This window comes from Mastomys coucha, unplaced genomic scaffold, assembly GCF_008632895.1.
Source record: "Mastomys coucha isolate ucsf_1 unplaced genomic scaffold, UCSF_Mcou_1 pScaffold18, whole genome shotgun sequence".
Lineage (NCBI taxonomy): Eukaryota > Metazoa > Chordata > Mammalia > Rodentia > Muridae > Mastomys > Mastomys coucha.
The window spans coordinates 97,506,413-97,524,347 of NW_022196900.1; the positions used below are offsets into that span (position 1 = coordinate 97,506,413).

The 17,935-nt window shown below is 52.3% G+C and overlaps 1 protein-coding gene across 1 annotated transcript in view; it reads left to right on the top strand.

The window, feature by feature from the left end:
* The window catches only part of Padi2 (peptidyl arginine deiminase 2), a 41,732-nt gene that overhangs the window by 14,037 nt on the left and 9,760 nt on the right, over window positions 1–17,935 (top strand). The window contains exons 4-11 of the mRNA XM_031379294.1: window positions 3,232–3,293; window positions 5,220–5,337; window positions 6,254–6,379; window positions 11,730–11,908; window positions 12,463–12,566; window positions 13,346–13,457; window positions 14,919–15,026; window positions 17,226–17,377. Of these exons, the coding sequence (XP_031235154.1) occupies window positions 3,232–3,293; window positions 5,220–5,337; window positions 6,254–6,379; window positions 11,730–11,908; window positions 12,463–12,566; window positions 13,346–13,457; window positions 14,919–15,026; window positions 17,226–17,377 (961 nt within the window). The remainder of the gene's footprint in view (window positions 1–3,231; window positions 3,294–5,219; window positions 5,338–6,253; window positions 6,380–11,729; window positions 11,909–12,462; window positions 12,567–13,345; window positions 13,458–14,918; window positions 15,027–17,225; window positions 17,378–17,935) is intronic.

Here is a 17,935-nt window from a genome sequence, read left to right on the forward strand (position 1 = left end):
TTCCAGGACAGCCAGGGCTACACAGAGAAACCCTGTCTTGAAAACAAACAAACAAACAAACAAAAAAACAAAACACACACACACACAACCAAAACAAAACAAAGCAAAAAAAGCAGGCAAGGGGGTATTTGAGATGGCTTGGTAGATAAATCCTGATGACCTGAGTTTTATATATATATATATATATATATATATATATATATATGACACAGACACACACACAGACACACACACACACACACACCATGAAGGGATAGGTGTGGAAACACACTAGTAATCTCAGAACATGGATGACAGGTACAGGAGGACCAGGATTTTAAGGCCAACCTTGGTTACATAGCGAATTCAAAGCCAGCCTGAGCTACATAAGCCCCTGTCTCAAATATATATAAAAATGAATAGTGTTTGCTGGAGAGGTGGCTCAGTGGTTAAGAGCACTGGCTGCTCTTCCAACAGACCAGGGATCAATTCAGGCACCCACGCGGCAGCCCGCCACTGTCTGTCATCCAGCCACCCTCATACAGATACACACGCAGGCCAAACACTAATGCACACAAAATAAAAATAAACAAATCACTTTTTAAAGCAGAGAGGAAAGCAGGGCTGGAAACACGTACCTGTCATTCCAGCTGCTCAGAAGCTGAGGCAGGAGACTGACTGCCAGTGTCTTTCTGGTCTAAGAAGAGAGTTCAAGGCCCACCTAGATGGCTTAAGTAAACACTGTCTCAAAAAGTAATGAAAAAGGAGGCTGTCTGAGATACAGCTTGGTGGTGGAGGCTTCCCCAGGCAGGGCCTCCTCTCAGAATCCAAGGCTGCCAAACCTTTACATTATAACAACCAGGCAGATTGAAATCTCCTCAAATATCGTCGGTTTTTGTTCCACCAGCAGGAACTAGTGACCCGTCTGTGGTCTATGTTCCTCCTGGCCTTCTCCTCCCTCTGGCATCTCCACTCTGAGGGATTGGAGGCAGCACCTCAGAGGTGGAGACACCCTGAACGATCCTAGACACTAGGCCTGGCCCCACAGAAGCACATCTGAGTGCGCCTCACTAAGGACTGTCTAAGCCCACGTTGACAGCAAGAACCCAGGCCTCAGCACAGGCAGGAATTAGCTATGGACTCCAACACTCCCAGCCTCGGTGTCTCCATCTGAAAAGGGGGATTTTGTAGAGCACTCTAGCATGGTGCCTCCAAGGATCCAGGGGAGTGAGGTATGCAAAGGGCCTGTGTCAAGGCAAAGCAGGTGCTGAGCGGGGGCCTCGTCTCCCTTCCTCTTACTCCCATATCCTGAAATATGGGAACAAACCGAGGAGCCCCTGGCCAAATCGCTGTGTCTGACCCTGACAAGCAGACCACCCTCTCTGGGCTCTACTTTTCCCCAGCAATAGACTTTACTGAGGAAAGTGGGGGTGAGGGAGAGAAGGGTGGGAGGGAAGAGTCACCCTTCCTGCTGGGGTCCTGGCAGAGGGAGAAGAGCACATACTGGCACCTGGGTGCCTTTCTCCTCTTTGCACCTTGGGTTAATGCTCCACAGGCCCCCATGCTTCCCCCAGGCCCAGGGCTGGAGCTTTCAGCATGCAGGACAGGATGGCATTCTTCTCTCAGACCTCAGAGTGCTTCTTCTCACTGAATCCCAAGCCTCGTGGACAAGTCAGGAGACCGGGCCAGCGCAGCCACAGTCCACAGGGCTGGCGGCTGGCCTAAATGCAGCCACACGGCTTCTGTGTCTAGGTTCACAGAGCAATGGCCTAAATTCAATCCTGGTGACATTTCCCATGAATCTACCCCACACCCCAGCACCAGGCGCCACCTGACACCTTGGAGCTATTCTTGGTAGCTGAGGCAGGACCCAGAGCCTCTGGGAAATGTTTGGAGCCCAGAAGCTGTGAAACAGGTGTGTTCCCCTCTGTGGGGAGGGCAGAGCCCAGAAAGGCTGTTCCGGCCTCTCCTTCTTGGCCTATCGACAATGCCCCATTAGAGCCCTGGAGAAGGTCCAGGGGATGGCTAGTAGCTGGGGAGGCTAGAAGGCAATGGAGATGTAAGTTGACCATGGGGACAGTGACGGGTCCTAAGAGAATTGGGAAGTACCGTGGGAAATGGGAAGAAGGTGGCCAGGAGACTGTGCAAACAGAGATCATAATGGAAAGCTGGCAGGTCCTTCCGAGAGTAATAAATCAGGACACAAGCTGGGTGGTGGCGCCACATGCCTTCAATCTCAGCACTCAGGAGGCAGAGGCAGATGAGTCTCTGTGAATTTGAGGACAGCCTGGTCTACACAGTGAGTTCCAAGGCAGAAGAGGTTACACAGAGAAATTCTGTCTCAAAAGGAAAGGGGGGGAAGAAAGAGAGAGAGAAAGAGAGAGAGAGAGAGAGAGAGAGAGAGAGAGAGAGAAGAAAAGAAAAGAAGGAAGGAAAGAAAAATCAAGAAGCAGCAAGAAGCCTGTTATGTGGCTTAGCGAGGTGAGGGCATTGCAGGGCTCACAACCATCGGTAACTCCAGATACCAGGGATCCAGTGGCTTTTGCAGTTGGTACAACTCCTATGACCAGAACCCCATGCTGCAAATGAGGGAATAGGGGCTGAGAGAGGGTGTGGAACCTGTCCAAAGTTACACAGCTCATGACCAAAGAACCAGAGTTCCAACCTAAGGCCATCTCCTGTTGAACCTTCTCTCTACCACACAGTCTACATAGCCTCTCTGTGAGAGGTTCCAGGATGCTGAGGGTCTCTTCCTCAAGAGAAAGGGGTCAACAGGAACCCTGCCCTGGATCAACTATCTGGACCTGGCAGCACAGGTTCCCTTAGATGGACAGGAGCTGGAGATATGATTTCTCAACCAAAATAAAATGAGAGACAGAAAGACAGAGACAGAAACACAGACAGGCATGTGTATGCATCGATGCTCCTGAGACAGACCAGAGGAGGGAACTAGAAATGGACCCCCTGGTTTGCCTGCCACCTGTGACCTTGGACATGTGATCTGGATCTCCCAAGCCTGTACCATGAAGATCAGCCTCCGGTCCCCACCAGGGTCTTCAGGGACCCGCCCACTTCCAAAGTTATTTGTGTCTGCTGGGGGTCCCTGGGAGATGAGACCTCAGCAAGGCCCTCTCTTCCAGCCACCAAGTGAATGGGGGAGCTGCCCCCCACCCCCGCTTCCCACTGCGCTCCTCCAACCGCACCACAACTGGCTGGCTGACTCTTCAACTCACAGTTGTCTTTTGTCTGCAGAGATCTCACTGGATGTGGACGCAGACCGGGATGGAGAGGTGGAGAAGAACAATCCCAAGAAGGTTGGTTAGCTGGCCTTGACACTATCCTGACCGGGACATGGCAGGGGGTGGGGTCGGGGGCAGGGGTGGGAGGTAGACTTTCCGGGCACCGCAGTGACTGCATGGGGCATTCAGTCAGACCTGTCCACCAGAGAAGTCAGCTACCACTGCAGGAGGCTGAGGCTGACATCGGGCTGCAGAAGCAGCACAGCAGCAGGGATGGGCCACAGGCAAGCCAGGCTCCCTGCGGGATCAGCTTCCCCAGCAGGTGGGATCAGCTTCCCCAGCATGGGCCGGCCACAGAGCTGATAGAAGACAACTTCCTTGAATGAGAGGCTGCCCAGGAAGGCTATTTGTTTCCCCTGTGCCTCTACTTTTAAATTAAAGTGGTAGAGGGTGGTGTTAGCACACACCTGTAATTCCAGCGCTCAGGGGGCAGAGACAAGCCTGATCTATGTACATAGACAACTCTAGGCCAGCCAAGGCTATCTAGTGACACCTTGTCTCAAGAAACCAGATAGCCGGGACGGTGGTGGCGCACGCCTTTGATCTCAGCACTTGGGAGGCAGAGGCAGGCAGATTTCTGAGTTCGAGGCCAGCCTGGTCTACGGAGTGAGTTCCAGGACAGCCAGGGCTACACAGAGAAACCCTGTCTCGAAAAAAAACGAAAAGGAAAAAAAAAAGATAAATAAAATTAAAGAAGACCTGCAGAGGAGGCTCTTACCTGCCAGCGCTCAGGAGGTGGAGACAAGAGTGGATGTACATGGCCAACCTAAGCAAGCCCTGTCTTTAAGAGAGAGTGGGGGAAAGGTGCTTTATAGGGAAATCTCTTAAAAACAGATTGTGGGTCTTGATAATCCTGCACAAACTCCTCAGGAGGCTGAAGCTGCAGCTCAGTTGATTAGAGCGCCTGCCTTCAGTGCAGGAAACCCTGAGTCTGGTCCCTGGCATTGTCCTGAGGGCTAAGCAGCCAAGGCAAACTCATCCAGTCCCTTAGTGAGAATTTCCATACCTGGACCAGTGAAGTTCTCACAGTGTCTTTGTCCAACCTATGCATACCATTTCTATTAGCTAGTAGAGGTTGTGCATGCCGGGAATCCCAGATCTCAGGAGGTAGGGGAAGGAAGATGAGGGGTTGCAAGGCCATCCCTCTGCTACATGGTGAGTTAGACACCAACTATGTGAGACCCTGTCTCAAAGTAAGAACAAACTTATCTCTTGGATTCTAGGATCAGGTCAGGCCCACAGAAGAACAAAAACCTAAAGAGACCAAAGTTCAAGGAGGGGTCCTTCTCCTGGACACCTGCCATGGAGATCAGAAAGGCACCTTCAAGGAGGGCCCGATGCAGTAAGGCCAAGTGGAGCTGAAAGAGAAAGAGGGACCATTGTGGCAAAGGCCTGGGAGTTTCTGGGGTGCAGACAGGCATCCATGTGGGTAGAGCAGAGTGAGGGGAAGAGACCAGAAGCAGAGGCCATAGGTCTCACCAGCCTCACAGAAGATCGGAGAATCCAGGCTTTATCTGAATTAACAGTGAGGGCTTCAAACAGGGAAATGGCATGATCCAGCCGAAGTCTGCTCTAGGCACTGTGGCCACAGAATAGAAAGCAGGGCAAGGTGCCGGCCCCCTTGGGAGCACTCAGAGCGTGTCTGGAATCAGTCACCTCAAGCCTGTCTTAGAATGTCAGTTCCTGCCACCATCTCTGCCAGGCACGGTCATCTCACACCAGAGCTGAGGCCCACACGCCCCATTCAGCCTTCCTGTCTCTCTGTGCTCTTAAATATGGGTCATTTTCGGGTACTGGATTTGGTAATCGAGCCTTCTGGGTCCCAGCTGCTGTCCTGAGGGTAGGAAGTACTCCTTACCGTGTGTCTACCCCTCAGTATCCCACAGAGGCGGCACAGGGATGAGGCCAGGGGTGGCATTGACTGTGTCACTGCTATTGCAGGCATCCTGGACCTGGGGTCCTGAGGGCCAAGGGGCCATCCTACTGGTGAACTGTGACCGAGACACGCCCTGGTTGCCCAAGGAGGACTGTAGTGATGAAAAGGTCTACAGCAAGCAAGGTGCCAGTGGGCCACACTGGGGGACCGTGGGAGCATGGTGTTCTGTCCGGGGCAGGACAGAGGGTGAGGCAGGAGTATACTTGGGCCTACAGGGGATAATGCTCAAAATAAATGACTGCAAAGACAGTTCAACGGCGCCTGGATAGGCATGGGTAAAGAAAAGCCTGGAAGGGCCAGCAAGACGGCACAGAGGGTAAAAGTGTTCAGCAGCAAGCCGGATGATCTGAGTTCAATCCCTGATAAAGAGAAAGAACAGATTCCCACAAGGTGTTCTCTCTCTCTCTCTCTCATGCACTCATTCACACACGCACTCTCACACACACACTCTCATACACACACACTGTCACACACACATTCTCTCACACACACACACACTCTCTCACACACATACTCTCACACACACACACTCTCACACACATTCTCTCACACACACATACTCTCACACACATACTCTCACACACTCTCTCTCACACACACATTCTCTCACACACTCTCTCATACACACACACACTCTCTCACTTACACACACACACTCTCACATACACATTCTCTCTCACACACATTCTCTCACACACTCTCTCATACACACTCACACACACACTGTCTCACACACACACTCTCTCACACACACATTCTCTCACATACATACATACACTCTCACACTCTCTTTCACACACACACACACTCACACAAATAGATGTCAGGCAAATCTGAGTTCCAAGTCAATGTATGAGGAAAAAAAGACGAGAAAAAAAGAACGGTCCAAAGGGTTGACCAGTTCTCCCTGGAGAACTGGAGAATGTACCTGCCCCTCAGGTTTCCTGTAGTCACATGCATGAAAGAGGGGCCTTGAAAAAGCAATGGCAAGCCCGACTCCCACAGGATCCTCTTCCTAATCTCCCTTGTCTACCCACAGACCTCCAGGACATGTCTCAGATGATCCTGCGGACCAAAGGCCCTGACCGCCTGCCCGCCGGGTACGAAATAGTCCTCTACATTTCCATGTCGGACTCGGACAAAGTAGGCGTGTTCTACGTGGAGAGTGAGTCATTCCCCAACCCCCCAACTTGTGCAGCCACTGCCCTCCTCTCTGGGTACAGGTTCCCCGGGGCCATGGAGCCTACAGAGTGACTCACAGATACATATTTCTCTCTTCCCCTGAGAAGATTCCATGGCCTGTGTCTACACACTTCTCTCTAGCAGCCAGGGGAGGAAGTGAGGGTCCTGTGGCCTTTGTCATACCTGAGGCCAGATAAGCACCTACTCCAAGTAGTATCAGACCTTTCTGACTTTCAGAAGTCCCCAGAGGTGCCATCGCTGCCCTTCTTCCTCCTGGTGGTGACAGGGTGTCCTGGGTGCCACCATGCCCTCTACCTTGAAGCTGTTCATGTAAACCTGCTTATGCCATAGAGCCACCCTGGCGCCCATGCAGTAAATATAACTGTCCCCTCACCCCCACTGCCCTGGAGGAGATGCCCCTGAGTGAGGAAAGCATGTCAGAAGAAATGGGACAGATCGGGTCCCAGAGAATATCAGCACAGAGTCTACGCTGGCTAAGATTGGTCCAGAGAGGCCTCTCTGGGGAGTGGCATTTGAGATGAGACCCAAAGGCAATAATGAGGAGGAGATGTCAAGGAGTGAGCTCACCAGGGCTACAGCATACAGCAAACTCAAAAAGGGGGGCAGTTTCAGTTCTTCAGAGGAACAGCCAGGCCAGGCTAGATAGAGGTGTGTGCTGGAAGAGTGGAGGTCAGACAGCCAAGCAGGGAGGGCCAGAGCAAAGACAGGGTCTGCACTTTGTTCTTAGTGCAGAGGAGAGTCACCTCAGGGGTTTTGTTTGTTGAGACAGGGTCCTGTGGTTTCTGACTGACTCCCTCTGTAGGGGAGGGAGAATGACCTTCGCCTTCCGACCCTTCTGCAGGCAGAGTCTTGGATTATAGCTACACACTATCATTGCGCCCCATGATGTGGTGCTAAGGATCAAACCCGGGGCCTAGTACATGCTAGGCAAGCAGTCTACAGCTGGACCACATCCTCAGCCTCCAGAGGGTTTGGGGCAGAACTGTTAAAAATCTACCCATGTGAGGAGTTCCCTCTGTAAAGCACCCTTTGCAGTTTGTCAGGCATTGTGGAGTCTGCTGTCTGGAGCCCAGAGCCTTTGTTCATCCTGGGACCCCTTCTGGAGAGACCCTCTGGACATAGGCAGTCGCTGTTCCAGGGCCCTCACCTCCAGGAGTGACTTAGTTGGGACACCAATGGACAGAAGTCCTGTGATGCTCTGCTCCACCCTGGGCTCTGACCGCTCGCTGGTTGGAATGTCCCGAGTCAGGCTGGCTCCACTGCCCCAGGGAGCTGAGACGCTGATGTTTATGTGGTCCAGAGTTGCCATGCAGCAGAAGGGGACCAGGGGTGCTCCGTCTGGGCTTTGACTCAGCCTTGGCATTGACCTGTGGCTGGTAGTGATATCCTTGCATTCTTTAGCTGCTTCTCCACTTTGCTAACAGGAGTACACTCGGGGCTGACCTGCTCGCTCACAGCTTTCCCCTTCACTTGCCATTTGAGATGGGTCCTGAGCTGGCAAGAAAGGGCTCCTGCTGTGAGCGGATGGAAAGTGTCCCCTGGATGTCTTAGCTGGGCCACCATCTTTCAGGGAGGGTGGCTGCTAGGTTGGGGACCACCCTTCCTCCACTCACCCTACCCCACCCCATCCCGTAGACAGTTTCTCTCTAGATGCGGATTCCAAGTGTCTTAGTTGGTGCTCCTGTGATAAAATACTCTGGCCAAAACAATTTAGAAGAAAAAAGGTTTGTGCCATCTCTTCATCGTTCCAAGTTACCGTCCATCACAGCAGGAAAGCCACAGCGACAGCTCAGCTCTCTCCTCTCTTCGTTCTGTCTAGGGTCCAGCCATCAGATGGTGCCACCCACATTAACACGCCTCAGTTACCCCAATTAAGAAAATTGTTCACAGGGCAACCTAATCTAGACCGTTCCTCCTTAAGACTTCCTTCCCTTCCCAAGTGAGTCTACATTGTATCAAATAGACAATCAACCAGGGGAATACCTTGAGTTACCACAGCCCAGCGCAGAGGACAATGGATTTTAATCTTTTTCTCCCATGTGAGCATATGGGAGATTCTGTCTGATTCTGACTACCCTGTGTGTCATGTGTCATGTTACTTCAACGTCATGGCCTGTGTCCCGAGAGAGGCAGCCCAGTTCCCCACAAGGTTGTTACCAGCCAGTGGTAACCATAGAAAAGGGTTTTCTGGAAAATGGAGTCGGGGGAAATTGGCTAGCCATTTTATGTTACCTTAGTCCACGCGGAAAGATCAAAATTAGACAGCACTCAAGAGGTGTGATCACCCAGCCATCTTGGATTTAATAATCTCTTTGTTACAAGCCAACAGGTAGAATAGGTGAGGCAAAACCCCTCCCCTATGTTCGTCAGCATGCCAGCCCAATCAGCAGCTTCTTTAGTCTCTGTAGAGGCGGGACTTCCGATGTAACTGGAACTAGGAGCAAGGCTGCGTGGCAAATAGCAGGAGGTGGGCAGAGAGGTGTGGTTATGAGAGGCAGGCAGGGTTTGAAGAATCAGCCCTCAAGCCAGGAGGGTTACAAAGGTCAGGAGCAGGGCTCTGGGATACCCAAGGGTGGTCTCTGTATTGTATCACAGGCTGCATGGGGCCCCCGTTCTCATGCTCTCCAAAGCAACTGGCCCATGAGAAGCTCTCTATAAAACCGTAGCTATCGCTTTGGCTGGAATTATACAAACCGGTGATTATTAGGACCAGGGTGGACAGAAATCTCCAGTGCTCCTTGGAGAGCCTAGAGACTTTATCCTCCAGTCTCAGGCCTCCCCAAAAGTTGGAGACTTACCTTCTTCCACAAGGACATAGTAACCAACTTGTCCCCATTTGTCCAGGACCTCCCTGGGTTTTAGCACTGGATGTCTGTCATGCCAAGATATTCATCCATCGCAGGCAAGTTGAGACAGACGGTCATACTATCCGTCTCCTTGTCACTGAAAAGGTTGTGGCAAATCAGACCACGTGCTGGCCAGACAGGGCAGATGACTGAAGCTTAGGAGAGGCCAGGGGGCAGCTGGCAGGTCCAGCACAAGGACACTCAATAGGAGTGCATTGTTAGTGCCTGCAAGGACAGCCAGCCATGCCGGGGGTGGCAGGCTCTGCACCCAGTTGGGGGACTCTGACCAGCAATGGAGATTCTTTAAAACAAGGACCGTGTTGTTCTGGCCTGAGATTCAATCTGCCTAGTATTGGCACAAACTGCCAGAAAGCAGCCCCAGATAGAAAATGTATTGTGAATCACAGGGCATAATCTACACAGGGAAGAGAAAGCCGCCAGCCGCCAGCTGCCAGCCGCCGTGCAGAACAAATCCTTCCACCCTACCTCCCTCCCTCGGCTATGGCTCCTCTGTCCCAGGCCCTGTGAGAGCCTAGGGAAACTCGATAACTTCAGCTTCTGCAAGATCAGGGTGGCTTCGATGTTTGACATCACTCCCGTGAACACAGCTGAAGTACAGACTGTGTCCTGCGGATGTTGCCTAAAGGAGGGAGTCACCATGGATACACATCCCACTGGATCTGAGCAGAGATCCAGGCGCCCTAGGGCACCTGCCAGCCTTTTGGGTGAGAAGGATATCACTTTCTGTGCTGGCCTGTGATAGGACCCTTGGGATCTTCAGGGCGTGCACATCTCAGTGCTCGGCCCTGCCCCTAGGAGGCTGGAAGGCTGCTCCTGAGCCTTCTGTCTGGACGATATTAGATGGCAAAGTGCTGAGTTATGCAGCAAGGGACAGCATCACCATACCCTCCCCTCCCAGTCCCAGTCCCCTTAGGTCCCAGCTGTGTCACCCAGGGTTACCCGTGTTCCCAAGGCTACTGAAGACACTGATACTGTGGTGTCTGTAGTGACCCTGTAACACAGGGACTGCTGTCCCCCAGTTATCGATTGAGTGACCTGTTTTGAGAGGTGAATGCAATTCCTAGGTTTGTAACTTGCAAATGATGTCTGACCTGAAGTCCCTCTGACTCGGGAAGTGAATGAGGTCACCTGTTCGTGTGTCACTCAGAATCAGGCTCCAGGTGAGCACACTGTCCTAAAGGAGGTGCTATCGCAAGCCTGTGCTTCGGGCGACATCAGTCTTGACGGTTCTTAGTCATGTATCCCGGGAATGGGCCTGTTCCCTGTTCTAACCCTCAGGCAGCTGGTCACTAACCGATGTCATCCTTGCTGAAAGTACTAAGATGAACCTGATCTGCCCCTTCCAGATTTGCAGGGCGTAAAGAAGCTGCTTCGGGAACTCTGTAGGGCCCTAGCTCCAGGCCTTTGCCAATGCAAGTACCTCCCCCCTTCACATCCTAGCAGGCACCCTGCTGACCCATGGGGGGGGGGTGTCTCAAAGCCACTTCCCTCTGCTCAGAAGTCTCCCCTGCCCTTCCCCCCACCCTGAGTAACAGATAAACTCTCCACCCTGATGCTGCCGTTAGATACTGCCCACATCTGTCTTCTTTATCATGGCCCGAGTACCGCCCTTAGACACAGAGATCTTTGCTCATGCAGGTCAAAGAAATTCATTCGTGGGACCAGCCCTGAAATCCCGTGGGGCCTCACCCACAGGGGCTGATGGGAGTCATTACTTCATTCAACGGACATGTATTAGACACGACCATGTACCAGACAGGCAGATGGCCCAGCAGGGCTGTCTCTCACAAACATTTGCAGAGGCTGCCGTGGGGAAGGTCCACACAGACCCTGGCTTGCTCTGTGGGAATGTACCAAGGACCCCTTGAGAGGATTAAGGACACAAGTCTTACTTGTGCCTCTTCCAGGCAGAGGGACCAGCACTGTAAAGAGCTGGGAGTTTGACGGGGCAGGAACAAATGCCTTCCTTCCGACCAGAGAGCTATACACCATGGCTCCCATGATACAGAGAAGACAGCCTCAAACAAATGGCATGCTCTTGTTATAGTCACAAGACGAGAACAGGAACTAGGCATTTGCGATTCGATGCGGAGGCCCCCCCCGCCTAGCGATTTCTGCTTTCTGGGCCTGTTTCCTCCTCTGTAAAATGGGAGTAACACCTCCCTGTGCTATGCTAGCCATCCCATTCCCATCTGCTCTCCTTTCCTACGTGCCATTCCCAAAGCAGCTCATTTTCCAGATGAGGAAGCTGGCAGCCAGCAGGCACACGTGCTGAGACCATGGCGTTGACCCGTTCGCAGCATCCTGTGGTGTTTACTATTTGTGCTCTTTTCTCTGTGACTAAAGGACAAGCCACTCTGTCCCTTTCCCCCATCAGAGAGCTCCCTGGCTGGCCCCTGATGGAAGAGGGTCCTAACGTGGGTCCACTGCCCCCCACCCCCACAGACCCATTCTTCGGCCAGCGCTACATCCACATCCTGGGCCGGCAGAAGCTCTACCACGTGGTCAAGTACACCGGTGGCTCTGCGGAGTTGCTGTTCTTCGTGGAAGGCCTCCGTTTCCCCGACGAGAGTTTCTCAGGCCTGGTTTCCATCCACGTCAGTCTGCTGGAGTATATGGCCGAGGTAAGAGCAACAGGCCTCCCATGGGCAACCATGTATGTGCACGGCTCAGATGTGGGGATTTGACGGGGCAAGTATGAGTGAAAATGGAAGCGAATGAAGCCTAACCATGTGACTTTACAGTTCTGCAACTTAGTTTCCCTATCTGAAAAGGAAGGATAGGGGCGTCTATCCCCTGGGAATGAATTGATGCATGCAGAAGTACGTGGTATATGGAGCCAGAAAGATGGCTCAGCAGTTAAGAGCACTTGCTGCTCTTCCAAGAGAGCAGAGATCATTCGCCAGCACCAACCTGATGGGCACCTCACATCTGCGTGTAATTCTAACCCCAGGGAATATGAAGCCCTCTTCTGGCCATCATGGGCACTTGCACACACATCTACATAAACACGCACAAACACAAACCCACACATACATATAACAACACTACTTGGCACAGTTCCCAGCACACAGCAAAAGAGCTCAGTAAATGTATCATTCAGCCTCACCCACTAAGAGGGAGGTGGGACTGCATGCAGTCCCAGGGTGACTCTGTGGTGTTCCTCTTCTCTGCCCAGGGCATCCCATTGACACCCATCTTCACAGACACTGTGACGTTCCGGATTGCGCCGTGGATTATGACGCCCAACATCCTGCCTCCTGTGTCAGTGTTCGTGTGCTGGTAAGGGTCAGGCATACCTCACACAGGCAGGGTGACCCGGTGGCCGAGAGCTGGGCTTCAGGGTCAGACCCACCTAACTCCAACTCCTGTCTCTGCCACTTAGCAGCTATGTGACCTGAAGCCATTCAGGTGACCTCTCTGTGCCTCAGCTTCTCTGAAGTGCGCATACCCCAGCCTGGTTGTGAGGACTGAGACGATGCCTCTGCATTGATGCATTTATTCTGTCTCAGGCTGTGTGCTGCAAAAGCCACACTTCTCCGGTCTCTTCTCTTGGCCCTCCATTGTGTAGGGCGAGGTTCTTGCTGGGCAGTGGTAGTCCTCTCCTTTTTCTCACTGATTCAACCACATTTTCCTGAGTATCTACTATGTGCTTGGTAGCACTGCAAGGTGATGAACAGGAAGGGCAAGAAATACCTGCGTGTGTATGCCTGACACTGTCAGAAGGGACTCTCTGCCCACCTGTACCCTTCATGCCAGCGTCTCCCGTATCCCGGGCACAGTTCTTTCTAGAATTTGGGGAGTCAGAGAGGACCTTGAACATGTGGGGTGAGAGGTCCCTTCCTTTTCTTATTTATCCATGATCTTGACAAAAGCTGTCTAAGAGGGTGGGGTTATATGGCCCGTGGTCCCAGTGACCACTACAAAGTAGCTGTGGATACAGGCAGGGCCTCGTCATCACAACTCACTCTAGAGTGCTAACAGCTGTGACCACCCAAAATGGGTGACGCTCACCACCACCCCCCATGCTTCCTCCTGGCCTCTTTCCCAATGCCCCCCAGCATGAAGGACAATTACCTGTTCCTGAAAGAGGTGAAGAACCTGGTGGAGAAAACCAACTGTGAACTGAAAGTTTGTTTCCAGTACATGAATCGCGGTGACCGCTGGATCCAGGTGAGGGGTGAGGGGCCAGAAGGGGCTTGCCGCGAACACCCTGGTACCCAGCTGCCCATGCGTGTGTGTGGCCCCCTCTGTCTGCACAAGAGCACAGAGACCTGAGAAAGCAAGTGTGGCTTCCTGCAGCAGGCTACACTGAAATCATCTGTATGCATCCACGGGGATTAGGGACTGGCTCACGGGGAGTACTCTGTGGCGGTTACAAAGAAAAAGGGCCAGTCTGTGACAGAGACACAGAAAACGCTTGACTTGTTCCTTTGAAGGAAGAGTGTTTAGGATATGGTTACTTGTGTTTATAAAATGAGGCTGGGCAGCCATAGCTTATGCTACCCAGCACTTGGGAGGCAGAGGCAGGTGAATCTCTAAAGTTGGAAGCCAGCCTGGTCTACAGAGTGAGTTCCAGGACAGCCAGGGCTACATGGAGAAACCCTGTCTCAGAAAAATAAAACAACAACAACAGCAACAACAAAAATAAGGTCGGTGTCTCCAAGAGATAATTGTGTGATCTTGTGACGGACAGAGGCAGTCTGTTGGGATGCTCTGCTGTCCACTGCTCACAGGGAGGCAAGCTGGGTGGGTACCGGAGGCAGGCTGAGGATGACACGTACTTCCCCAGCCAGGCTTTGTGTTTGTGTTATTTTTGTGTTAAATCATATAGTGATTATTGGGGGGGAGGGGTGCATACACCACAACCCACACATGGAGGAGGTCAGAGGACAACTTGGACTCCTCCTGTCCTATGAGTCTAGGGGACCACACTCAGGTCATCGGCCTTGGCAGGACGCTCTTTTATCTGCTCAGCCACCTCCTCCGTTTGCTTTGATGTTTGAGCCAGCCTCTCACTTTGTGGCCCAGGCTGGCCTTATATTCCTAAGCTCCTGGCCTCTCAGAGCGGTGAGACTGTAGGTGTATATACTGTCATGTTTGTTTAAACTTCTGGCCTCTCAGAGTGGTGAGATTGCAGGTATATCCTGACCCGATTATTTGTGCGGTTTAGTTTGGTTTGGTTTGGTTTGGATCTATAATAAGGTCTCCCATACCCCAGGCTGGCCTTGAACTCACTGTGTAAGAGGGCATGGCCTTACACTTTTGGTCCTTCCTGCACTCATTCCCCCAAGTGCCAAGGATTCCACAGGCATGTGCCAGCATGCTCAGTGTATGCAGTGCTGGGACGTGAATCCAGGACTTCATGTTAATGTTCGCCAGCTCTATCCCCTGGCTTACATTCCCAGCTCCTTGGTTTGTGCTTTGAGCTGTTTTTTGTTGGTTTTGTTGTTGTTGTTGTTGTGTTGTTTTGATTTTTAAAGCCAGGGTCTCAATATGTAGCCAAGGCTGGCCTCATACTCTCTAGCCTCCTGCCTCTACTTTCTGAGATCTGAGATTAAATTCCTATCTATCATGTCCCAGATAGCCCTGGGTGCTGCCGAAGCTGACAGCTCTCCCTGTTCTCCCCAACAGGATGAAATCGAGTTTGGCTACATTGAAGCACCCCACAAAGGCTTCCCAGTCGTGCTGGACTCCCCTCGAGATGGGAACCTGAAGGACTTTCCCATTAAGCAACTCCTGGTGAGATGCTGCGGCCCACCTTGGGGAAAACACTGGGGACTCTTAGAGGGCAGCATAGTCAGGAGATGTGGAACATCCCAAGATAACTCGTCTCCCACTCAGGGCCTCCGTTTTCTCATCTGCAAGATGAGTCAGTGGGCCCTGTGGTCCGATGCATTCTCTAAACTGGGAGCGTTGCCTTGTGGGAAATGAGAACCGTGGGAGACAGAGCAAAGCCCAGGTCCAGAGGCCTTGATGTGGTTGCTGTCCCAAGCTTCCAGCTTGTAGTAAGTTTCAAAGAGGCGAGACAGAAGTTGACAGAAGTCAGTGTTCATCGGGACTTTGTGATGTGAGTTTCAATGTTGTGGGGTTTATTAAAGCAGCCCGACTCCTCGCCATTCTGGGACGCTATTATCGCCTCCACATTACGGCTTCAAGCCACGCGGAATAGTGAACTATGTCTCTCCACATCCCCACCTTCACTTTGAGCCAGAAGCCCGTGCGGAGCACGTTATAGAGATAGCAACAGATCTGGCTTTCCCACGGTCACATGAGGGACAGACTCTACTCTAGATGCTGGGCCATTCAGAGGTGACCCTGCCCAAGTCCCCTCTGGAGATGTGGAAGAAGCAGTGTGTGAGCCCCACTCTGGGATGACAGAGGGACATGTCCTGAACAGCACCCCATATCAGAAAGGGGACCTCAGACAGACTTCATAGCCTCAGAGTACACGTCTGTAGAATAGGAAGATGTCACCCAGGATCGTTACTCTATCAAAGGCATGCCAGAGCCACCAAATCTGTGCCTCATCAGTGGCTCTCATGGTCTGGAGGCTGCCCTCGGCGGCCCTCCGTTCGAGGGCTGTCCATTTTCCCTGGCACTGGAGGAGCGGGCCATCAAATAGACCACCCAGGACCACCACAGGCAACGGGAATGGGAACCAAGCTCAGAGCCCTGTCCTTTCTCTTCCCCTGGCCTCCACCTGTCCTCAGTCCTCCAAGCTAGCTTGGTGCCAAGGCCCAGCCTGCATTGTTCCCAGAGGCCAGGCCAGGCCCGGCTTTGTGGTGCGTGCCTGCCAGCCTGTGTGATGCTGTAAAGCCCCAGCTGCCACCTGTGGCCAGCTCACACATGGCCAAAGAGGGGCCCCAGGCGAGAACGTGCTAAGCTGCTGCCATGCACCACGCCGGGCGTGCCTGTCCCTTGAGCCTCTTAGTTCTCTAAGGCCACACCTGCCTACCACACAAAGTTCTCTTGGTTGGTTAGGATATTTTAGTTATTCCCTTGCTCTAGTACAAACTCCCAAACAAGATCCCTATATTTTTATCAAAAAAGAATAAATATATATAAAGGGAATCTTAAAATCCAGGGAGAGGTGGGATCTTCCCTTCTTGCATTCAAAATCCAGTTTACTGAAGTGCTATACTGAGGACGAAGAGTCCGGCATTGGGCTTGATGGACAGATGCAGTTGTTTGGATGGGTCATGTAGTGAGTATATCAGTCTGCTCTCAGTATATAAGGCTGCAGTGACAAACAAGCCCCAAACTGCGGTGACTGACAACAGCCAGTCTCTCCTGCTGTTCACAGCCTTGACGGATGACTGGCTGTCTCTCTGAGTCCTCATCCTAGAGCTACACAGCCTGGCTGAGAGCTGCCACTCCCTAAGTGTGGGGAGAAGAGAAAGTGAGCAGACACATGCCAGAACGCTGGCCAATGGCCCATCTTGCTCATATTACATTGGCCAGAGCAAGTCACGTGACCCTGAGTTCAGAAGAAGAACTTCTGAACTGAAGGGAGATGGCAGAAGTCATTCACAGTAGGTCAGGATGCACAATTCTCTCTCTGGAGAGGTCTAGCAAACCCCAGGGGATAATCCGTTTGCTACCTTGCCCCCAGCCTTCTAGCTGAAGGCCTCTCGCAGAAATGGAAACCCAAGTTCAGAGAAATTCTGAGATGGCCAGTAAGACCAACAGGTGCCTGTACCTACAGAGCCAGGCCCAGGCTGGCAGAGACGGGGTGCACAGACATCACACCCATACTTACCTGTCAGCACTCTCACAGACTTCCTGACTGCAGTTAGGGGCCATGGGTCACACCTATCCTTGAGGTTGAGACTCCAGGGTGCTAGACTGCATGAGCTTGTCACCTGAGAATGGCTGCCCAGGAAGAGGGCTCCTGGATGTAGGGGACTAAAGGCAAATGTGTGTCCTCTCTCTCCCCAGGGCCCGGATTTTGGCTATGTGACCCGGGAGCCCCTCTTTGAGACTGTCACCAGCCTCGATTCCTTCGGGAATCTGGAGGTCAGTCCCCCAGTGACCGTGAACGGCAAGGCATACCCGCTCGGCCGGATCCTCATCGGGAGCAGTTTCCCTCTGTAAGATAACCCAGGGTGTGTCTGGGGGTAGGGGGCAGGCACAGGGCCATGACTGTCTCTTTAGGAGTGTATGTACCTGGAGTGAATCTAAGGGAGAAATATCTCCTTCAGTCTGTAAATCTATAACAGCCGTGGGAAGAAAGCCAGGTTAGCTCTTACGTCTCCATATAAAGTAAAATCTGGCTGGGTGGTGGTGGCACACGCCTTTAATCCCAGCACTTGGGAGGCAGAGGCAGGCGGATTTCTGAGGTCGAGGCCAGCCTGGTTTACAGAGTGAGTTCCAGGACAGCCAGGGCTACACAGAGAAACCCTGTCTCGAAAACAAACAAACAAACAAAAAAAAAGATTTAAAGTAAAATCTGTATACCCACTCAACATGACCCAAGAATCCTCTTCCACAAATGGGACAACGTGTGGTGAGATGTAAGCCGGTGGGAAAGGGGTGTGGGACTCTATCAAAAGTACGCTGGCAGAGGAGAAGGGGGAGGGGTGCCTGTAAATGAAAAGGAAGAGACAAGCCATGTCTCACAGGCATGCATCCCTGGCTCCTTTGGCTGC